Here is a 9826-nt window from a genome sequence, read left to right on the forward strand (position 1 = left end):
AAAAAAATGGTGATATTTGAGTATTTACAGGTAACAAATTAGCATTCTTTAGTCTTTAAAGATTATGGTGATGCAGAAGATTTATACCAATTGGAGAAACGGAACGCAGCCGGATAAAAAAAAAGGTAGGCTCCCTGTTTAATTAGTTGGTGAAAATTCCTTTATTGCAGCACAAGAGTCTCAATAGGCAAGAGCCGAAAATCTCAGCTGAACTTTCTGCCAGGTTAGTCCCCTCTACATAAGCATCCGCAACCGCTATAAGTCCATCCTGGTCAAGCTTCACATTTCCCTTTGTCAAAAGGATGCCGACTTCCAGGCAACATTCATAGAAAGCTTTTAGTCGCAACAAACAGAGAGCACAGATGATATCCATATGGCCTTGATGAACTTTTGCATATGCAGTACTTCCTCTTCTTGTGCATTACCAGAGCTTCGTCATTGCCACCATTTGTATTTCAACATCCATTTCCCCAAGAGTTCGGTCTTTGTCCATTGAAAGAATATCTCAACCCCAAACAAAATGGCAGGGATCTGAAAGCATGCTCCACGAGGATTACACACCTCTGGTATCCCTAATTGAATGAGCTAAAAGCATTGGCAGGTCACTCTCAATAACAGGGTTTTAACTACCAAGAGCAGCAGCAGAAATCTCCTGTAACAAAAAGGCTCAAAAGGAAATGAATGGAAAAAAAATGCCCGAATGTTGAATAGCCATCATGGATGTGCCAAGCTGAATAAGGATAAATAAGATGGTGTTCCGTGAGCATAAAGTGGGATAGCTACTGTTCATACTCTGGTTTCAGAACCCATTTAGATCCAGCCGATCCCTTTTCTAGTGTTGCTATTTGCTTGAGAAGGTTCTTGAACAAGGGTAGATCTTTAGAAGGGACCTTGTCTTTAAAATGTTCCACAATAGTTGCTGAGCTAGTGCTTCCTCCCAACTGCTGAATGAATGCACACAATTGCTGAATCAACACCTCTGGCTGAACCATTCCATTATTATGAGACGAACGGGAAGCAACACTACTTGATGCAATTTGCCATCCGTCACTTGGACCGTTGCTTGATATATCAATTGATCTTAGTTGGTGTTCAAGCCCAGCACCAATTGCATTTGCTTGTACACCCCGAATCCTAGCCAATAATTCACCCGAGGACATGGCTTTACCAACAGATGCCCTAGCACCAAAGGACCCCTGTGGGGGTTTTGGAGCATTAACCAGTTTAGAGTCAACAGTCGATCCAAACTTCTTTCGGACTGAAGATGGAGCACCAGCTGTGCCAGATCTTCCAGTCCAGGTAGGAACCGAAATACTGTCTTGGCTCCTGAGAATTCGTGATTGCCGCAGAGCTTCTGCTGCCCTTTGTGCAACCTGAGATGCTTCTTCTTCAAGCCTCAGCTTCTCTTCGTCATTTGCATTCATAATCACATCATGATTGACAGCACTCTGAGGGAAAATACATTAGATTAGTAGACGAAAAGTGTGGTTCATCAAACAACCTGAAAATATGATCCAATAACTTCAGAACTTGGATTAGCCTACCAACTTTGCCAAAAACGTCTTCAACAGTTAAGATTAAGAAACACCTAGAGGCTAGAACTCAATTTGAGCTGCTCCATTCTATCATGGACTTGGAAGAGGTATGTATGTGGTACAATTAGGCAGTTGGGGCTTAAAAACTCATCCCAAGCAGTTTACGAAAAACAAATCCTCAAATAAATGAAAACTAAGGAAAGATAAACATGCATGAGCAAGAAAATAAGAGATGTTTATAATACAGACAAAATGTTCAAATATCATGAGAATTCATTGAAATAGACAATAAATCACTTGATTTTTTTGAAATATATTTATAAGTGCAATAACACAAACATTAAAGTCAGTATCTAAAAGATCGTGAAAATTCAAGATGAAAATCTCACTCGCATTGTCAATATCATGAAAACTCCCAAGTAGCAATTTTCAAACAAGTTGGTTGATCACGCCCATGTTTCTATTCAAACTTGCAATTCCATGTATAAAATCAAGTCCATTTCTCAAAACACCAGCAGAAAACAGACTTACATGAAGGCCATGAACATCCAAAAGACTTTTCAACATGTTTGACTCATCTGGTTGGCCATCCTCAGCATAAACTTTTGATTTTCCTCTAGTTTTGGATCTTCTGTCCTTACCTGCATTTTCTCTTTTCCCAGTGACACGATCAGAATCACCCATTGCTGTTGGTGGTTCCAGTTCACCTGTATTATCTTTTCTGACTTCCACATTTACATTACCAGACAACTGACTGAAAATATTTGATGTTTCAGTGCATGCACTTTCTTCATCATCCTTCAAAGTGAAAAGATCTTTCATGTCTCTAGCTTTGAAGAACCTTCGCTGCTGAGGGTTCTTCAATATCTTATTGGTTAGAAAATGTTTATATATTTGTCTGTGGTAAATTTTCTCCTCAATGGTTCCACGAGTGATAAATCTATACACTGTAACATCCCGTGTCTGCCCAATTCGCCAAGCACGCTCTCTTGCCTGAGTTATCAAATCACTCATTCAGTCTTATCATGCACAAACAGATGAAGCAGAAAAAGACTGATAGCAGTGTAGCATGCAAGCATTAAAAAGCAGTCAATAGTCCCAAACTTGAAACACCCGGCACCTGATACATGGATAGCACTCATAGCAGTAAGCACTGGTTTGGTTTAGCTCCATCTCATATTGAACCATATTACCTGACCATCTTGAGATTGAAATGTCCTAGCCATCACAACTTGAAATTTGGAGTCAAATTGAGATGGCCAGGTCCCAATGCAGGTCATCAGGACTTTACACATTTGCAACAAGTTTATCGTGCCAAATTAACATACCTGCATGTCAGTAGAAGGATTCCAATCAGGATCAAATATGATGACTCTGTTTGCACCAGTTAAATTTGTTCCCAAGCCACCCACTTTGGTAGTGAGGATGAAAATGAATACATCAGTTGAATTATTAAACTCATCTATCAGTGCCATCCTGTGCTTCACAGGAGTAAGTCCATCCATCCGGCGGTAAGCGTAACCTTCTGCAACCAGGAAACTCTCAAGAATGTCCAACATTTGTTGGGTTTGTGCAAAAAGGAGAACACGATGACCTTGATCCCTCCACACCTTCAGCACTTGAGAGATCACTTTCATTTTCCCACTACGGTCTGGATTTCCATAGTCAGGATGACCAGCAGAGTGATCTCTTTCCAGCAGATCAGGATGATTACATATCTTGCGCATGACATCTATTCCATAAAGTGAATTTCTACTTCCATCCAAAATTTGCTCTACTTCTGAGCTAGCCAAAAATGCACGATATACTGCTCGCTGATCAGCAGTTAGACTACAGAATAGAACATGCTCTGTTTTCTTTGGAAGCTGAGCATTAACATCAGCTTTCATGCGCCTTAGAAGATACGGCATAATTAGGTCACGAAGAACCACTGCACACCTGTAAGCAGTAGAGACTTGTAAGGGTGTAGCATTTGCATAGCCACCAATAGAGATTGGAACAGAAAATTGAGCCTCAAAAACTGGTAATACTCCCAATTTTCCTGGAAATACAAAGTCAAACAGTGACCAGAGCTCGGTCAGCTTGTTCTGAATTGGGGCACCTGTCATTATGATGCGGTGCACAGTTTGCAGCTGCTTGCAGACTAGGGTAATTTCAGAATTTGGGTTTCTAATTCGGTGGCCTTCATCCAAGACAACATAGCCCCACTCTACGTCAAGCAACTTATCTCCCAGAAGTCGCAGTTGCTCATATGTAGTAATCAGCAATCCAGACTGTGATTGCACAACTCGATCTATCAGAAGATCCCACCTGCTATTTTTAGGGGATATTCTGCTGTCGTTGTCAGACAAAGCCTCATTGTCATCATCGCTTTCACTAGAGTAAGTCTTCTTTTGTCTACATGCAGAATCTTGAGCAGAATCATGAAGTATCTCAACATCAAAGTATGGATACCAGGTTCTTATTTCTCTTCTCCACTGGCGCAAAAGAGTTAATGGGCATATAACAATACTGGGTTTATACATCTTACTGAAGTGTAAAGCTGCCAAGAAAGCAGTTACTTGAATGGTCTTGCCCAAACCCATTTCATCCCCAATAATGCCACCTGCTCTTTGACAATGTAATTCCCATAGCCATTGCACTCCAACTTTTTGATAGTCAAAGAGTCTGCTAAAAATTGATTCTGGAATTCTTAGACCTCCTTCAAGAGCAACAGCAGCATGTTCAGTTTCTGTTGCATCTTCAAGTTCTTCTGGATACTCAGATTCATTATTCAAACTACCAGAGTCACCAGAAGTTGCCTTTTCCTTCATTTCTTTATCTAAGGCAATAACAATGTGAGTACAAAAGTACAGAATCTGCTTCTTTGACAAATAAAACTTCTCATTCAACTAAGAATAAAAATCACCAACAATGAAGAAAAATCACAAAGAACCTCAGATTACTTGATCAATAGATAGTTCTCAATCAGGACTATAGCAATAAAACAGAAATTTTCTAGAAGTAGGAACATAGCAATATGCCAATATCTCACTCTTATAATTTGGATAACAAAGCCTAAGCTTGGAAGTATCTTCTTAGCAAAAATAAAGTTGGCGCACTCCAATAAAGTTTAAACATAGTGCAGATGCCCGTACTTGTTTAGGCACACAAAGAGAGTCATGATGTTCAATGTTATCAACTGCACAAACCCAATTAGCCCTGTTGCACATGTCAAGAATCTCCATTCATCCTTGCATGAATGCAAGCTCATATATGGTATCAACATGATGCTGTAACAATAGATACGCCATGTGTGCAGTTTAGAAAGTGTACTTTATAAAGTTAACGTTGGATATTTACCAGATAAGATTTTTAATACATGCAATCAACAAATATGCTTGTTTCAAGAGAACTGCATGGTGAGCTGGAAAAACATATCCAACATCTCAAAAGAAGAGGTAGCCTATATGGATATATCTCTACTCATATTCCAATATTTTCAGTTTGGAAGTCTTAATGATATAACATTAGTGAAGGTTAAAGAAAAAAGAAAAGAAAAAACATTTGAACCAATGTCACAAATATCAAATATTGGAATTTTCTTGATGATCGAAAATATCACGATGAATCAATTTTTTTTTTGAAAAATCCTGGGAATATATTGGGATGTCTAAACATATAATAGAAAGCAAAGAAAGATACAACACGTAAAAATGAAAGAATTAATATTGTGATAGAATATTTTAAAAATAAGCAACAAATTGAAAACATCGTGATTATTTCATGATTTTATTAATTCCGAGAAATATCATGATAAAATCACAAGTTTTTCATAAATAGAGTCAATATTTAAGACTGTGATTCAAATTTCAAACTAAAAAAACAGTCTAAACACACACCAATTGCTTCTGAGGGCCTTTCCTCACGTGAAATAACTTTTCTCCACTTCTTATCAGGTAAGGGTCTCTTTCTTTTCCTTAGCCCATCTTTTAGAGGCTTCTCGTGCTTCTCATCATCAGATTTCCCACTTAGATTGATTCTTTTTTGCAACCTGTGGAAAGGATGAGTAGGCGGATCAAGTTTTGGTAAACATTCTGCATCAACCAATTTAGTTGCAGGGCGAGCCTGAGCAATTGTTGAAACTGAAGATGCAAACTTAGCAATAGTACTTGATGCATGAACATTATCCATAACCTCCTCCGAAACACTAGTTCTGTCAGATCGTCCTGGTTGTTGAAGACGGCGCTCAAAACCCACAAGTTTAGAAAAAGGAGTAAGAACACCCTTGCGAATCAACTTGTCTCGTTCCTGCGACACAAATTATTGATGGTCGGACTGAAAGAAACAAAGACATTGTAGGAATACGAGACCAACCGCAATAATCCACCATGCTATACAGAATGAGAGTTGACTACTTAGAAATCAGAGCTTTGATAAAGTTACACATTAAATATATTTAAAAGATATTGTCCACAATCTCAAAACATCTGGATGCAAAAGAGACTAAGAAAGACATCTTACTGTTTCAACAAATCCTGCTGAAACGGCATCCAGTACTGCATCAAAATCAACATCTTCATTGTATGAAACTATTTTCTTCCCCTTTCCAGTTTCTCTAATTGAGTTATGAGATTGAGAAATGCTATGTTTTTTTTTATGCTCATTTTCCTTGACCAGATTATGAAGCATCCTGTCATCATCAAGACAGTTATTGGAAATATCATTGTCTAAAACAGTAAGTTCATTTTTTAGCTGATCTCTTGTTTTCCTCAGACTTCTTAGCCTATCAGATGCTAGAGCCCTTTGGAGAGATAATCCACTAACAGAAACCCTAGCCCCAGTAATATCTTTACCATCGCCTGCCGCTCTTTGCAGAGAATTTTCCATATCAGTTGAGTTAACCACTTCATTTTTTATAATGCTCTTAGCCTTTTTAAGGCTAGCTGCAACAGCATCTATCTCAATTTCTACCACCCTCAGTTTGTTTCGAAGTTTTGTTAGGCTGGCAAATGAAGCTTCCACAGCCTGCACATTGCCTTTATTCTGTCCCTCTATGCTCTCCTCTGTTTCACTTTCCTCTTCTACTGCATCAGCTGTTGCCTGGCAGAAAGTCACACAGATTGTGAATTGAGGCAGCAAACAAGCTTTCCATTATCCCATCACAAAGAAAAAGCACCACGCATTTTAAATCAATATAAAAAATTAAAAACTAAGTTTTACAAAGCATGAGAAAGAAAAGAACAAAAGATCTATAGATAAACAAAGCTAAAATGATTTCCAGAAAAGGTTACTGGCTGTTTGTGACAAGACAAGAGAAAACAGCCTAAAGTCCTAATGTTGAAAAGAAAATACAAAAAAGAGATGAAGCAGAACTAAATCAAGATGGCATCAATCAACTCATTCTTTCACCATCCTTGCATATTCTAACTTAAATACTTTGCAACAAGGTTGTTAAATGCGATGAGGCGAAGCGAGGCATTGAGCCTGCGCTTCGCCTCTGAGGCGTACGCCTCAGGTACTGAGGCGTACGCCTCTCACAACGTGAGACTCTCAAGTATCCGTGGTATATCTAAAATATCGTAAAAATATGTGGCATTTTTGTAGGGATGTTAATGGATTGAATTTAATGCGTATTCGACTGCATCAGAAGTTCAGAACGACCTTTGTTTAATGCTCATAATCAGATTTCTTTTTTTATATTTACCTTAGGCGCATCACTGCAACGCCTCAGTACCTTGAGCATGCGCTTCGCCTCTGAGGCGTACGCTTCAGGTACTGAGGCGTACGCCTCTCACAACACTGCTTTGCAATACTGCAAGCTAAAAAAAACTTTTCAAACTGGCATCATGGCAATTTTGCAAAGCGACCAACTTTTCAAACAGTTTTTAGCGCCATACTCCATAGAAGCTGAATTAGTACATCTATTTTGTATGAAATATGTCATAAGCAATTGTTGGGATAATAGGAATCCTAAAGATCCAAAAAATTGAATTTCAGATGTTCTAGTATAGGATTGGCTCTCATCTTTCCTTTCTTCTCATTTCTTAATTTTCCTCAGAGTTGACAATTACCTTATTTCAGATCATCAATGCAGCAGAAATTAATGCAAAACTTCTAGTTTTTGGTTTCCTGGTGTGGAAGCAAACTGATTTAAGCTCTCATAGAACTGAATAGATGCATCTTAACCTCATTCTCTTACTTTCTTTTTCATACGATATCACATAAATTTCAACTAAATTTTTAAATACTAATCATAAGGATCACACAAAGTTCAACTAATGTTTAAATTTCAACATCTGCAAATGTAAAAACAAACACACAAATGCAGAAATGATACTATGGGTAATTTACCAGATCTAACTGAAAACGTAGCTACAGGATACAGAATTCAGGCCATCAAATGGACAAAGCTAAAAAAAAAGGAATTCTGTGACAAACTGTCTCAAAGATACAAATTTCTTGCCTTCTAACTAGTTATAAGCCTTCTAAGCAAGTATATACTTTTGATGCAGGTATAGATGAGATTCTCAAAACCTAGGCTACATTCAAGAAGCACAAGTGAAAAGAACCCATACAAGATGAAGTCTACTCAAACCTCTTTCAATATGCGGCGCTCAATCTCTTCAGGATTTGCAGATGTCACGCCCAAACTGTCTAATAGAAGTTGATCTTCCTCCTCCTCCTGCTCCTCCATATCTCCTCCAGTCATCTTATTTATAGGGGCACAATGTGATCATTCACCCGCCTATAAAACCGAGATACAGCTTCATTACAATGGCGTTCATGAATGACAGGCACAAAATTAACTATTGGTTCCCATGGAAGAAAGGAAACTTGTCTTTTCTTCCATTTAATGCAATAATGTCCCATTTAGAATAATAAGTAAACTGAATTTGAACTCAGAAATGGGAGACTGGCATGCTCATGTTACACGAACAAAAAATAAATTCATATACTGATATTTATGTCCATCAGTCTCGCTCTAGAACAAAAAAGAGAACAAACCTATTCTAGCTTGTAGAGGGGAAATCACACAATGCAGCTTTCCTTATACTACAGCAAGATAAATGAACATCCAAATACAACACTCAGAAAATTTTCATAGAACCTGTGGTACACGCACACTAATTTTCAACGCCTCATCCACCTTAGACATGTAAAACATTCAAATACGAAATGGAACACCCATTCGAACTTACAGAACAACTCGCGTATGAACTCTCATGTAATGCACCATAGCAAACTCAGGTTTCCATGGACATTGGTTCCCAAATCGAATGCCAAAAAACACAGCAACACGCTAATTACTGTTTCCTGGGATCCAAATGAATATTTCTTGTGTCAGGTAGCAACGAAGTCCACTCAGTTCACATGATTGAACATTCTTAGACTACTCTTTGGCATCAATGAGCACGGTGAGCGAGGATTTTCCGTCACTATCTAAACGCGTTTACGCCAATGAACTCGGCGAGCGAGGTGATTTTTCTCCGGAGTTATAGGATTTATAAGGGACAGTTGGAACATGAGCAGAAACTTGTTGGCCAGTAAACATGGATTCTCCTCATAGACACAGAAAACCCATTACAAGTTGAATTCTAATTGGAATGCATATTGGTTGTAGCTATTTCTACAAACAATCACATTAAGATTGAATCGATAATTGCAGAGGAGCTTCCGGTCCAATCATAGGGTGCTGTTATTGTGGTCTTATAATGTAAATCCAGTTCGATATGGTTGTAGCAGAAACTTGTTGGGCAAGTAACCGTGGATCCACCTCCAAACACATCTAAAACCGATTAAAAGTTGAGATTTTAAACCAAACATCAGAAGGGTAAAGGGATTCTGGAAGAGAAGATACGCATACCATACCGAATTGAAGACGGAGAGAAGTGGGGCATAAAATTGATGTCAAAATAGTCGGTGAGAAAAATCAACCGTTAGATTCCAACGGGGAGATTGATTGTGAATTGATGATTGGCAACGGATTCAGAGGAAGATGAGAGGATGCACTTCGGAACCCCAGAGACGAGGCCTCTCTCTCCTGGATTTTAGAATTTCGCTCGTCGCCGATTTCTTTTGTGCTAAGAAATGGCCGGCCTGACGTTTAACCTATTACAAAGGCCAACCCAGAGCCTGCTAAAGTACGTGTCCCGACGTGGACATCGGGCCAGACCCAATAAGCTCGAACTAAACCCGCGACTGCTGAAAGCCTGACCCGACTCTTGTGGTTTCGGGCCAAGTTCAGATCGAAACCTTTCAACACGACTCATTATTGGACTGGGCTGGGCCAGGATCCATTTAGGTACCGC

At 38.9% G+C, this 9826-nt stretch overlaps 1 protein-coding gene across 2 annotated transcripts; it reads right to left on the reverse strand.

Moving 5' to 3' along the window:
* LOC149821591 (protein CHROMATIN REMODELING 8-like) lies at nucleotides 1-9622 on the reverse strand. 2 transcript variants are annotated; one of them, XM_089981115.1, is made up of 8 exons: nucleotides 9387-9622; nucleotides 8113-8262; nucleotides 6039-6617; nucleotides 5417-5825; nucleotides 2864-4356; nucleotides 2067-2528; nucleotides 784-1448; nucleotides 1-572 (listed from the first exon to the last, which is right to left on the reverse strand). In XM_089981115.1, the coding sequence occupies exons 2-8, from the start codon at nucleotides 8224-8226 to the stop codon at nucleotides 554-556; spliced, it is 3741 nt and encodes a 1246-aa protein (XP_089837241.1). In that variant the 5' UTR covers nucleotides 8227-8262; nucleotides 9387-9622; the 3' UTR covers nucleotides 1-553. The 2 variants fall into 2 exon arrangements, with proteins under 2 accessions (XP_089837241.1, XP_089837240.1); XM_089981114.1 differs by having other exon boundaries at nucleotides 9382-9622.
* Nucleotides 9623-9826: the final 204 nt, after the last annotated feature.

The sequence above is a fragment of the Nuphar pumila genome, chromosome 11, assembly GCF_984573655.1.
Source record: "Nuphar pumila chromosome 11, dmNupPumi1.hap1.1, whole genome shotgun sequence".
NCBI classification, from domain to species: domain Eukaryota; kingdom Viridiplantae; phylum Streptophyta; class Magnoliopsida; order Nymphaeales; family Nymphaeaceae; genus Nuphar; species Nuphar pumila.

Bases quoted from the DNA above. Each gene is read 5' to 3' on its own strand.
- LOC149821591 (XM_089981115.1), bottom strand. From the start codon at position 8,226: ATGACTGGAGGAGATATGGAGGAGCAGGAGGAGGAGGAAGATCAACTT. The intron at 6,618-8,112 runs GTTTGAGTAGAC...ACTTTCTGCCAG, and splicing joins AGCGCCGCATATTGAAAGAG to GCAACAGCTGATGCAGTAGA. The intron at 4,357-5,416 runs GTGTGTGTTTAG...TTATTGCCTTAG, and splicing joins AAGGCCCTCAGAAGCAATTG to ATAAAGAAATGAAGGAAAAG.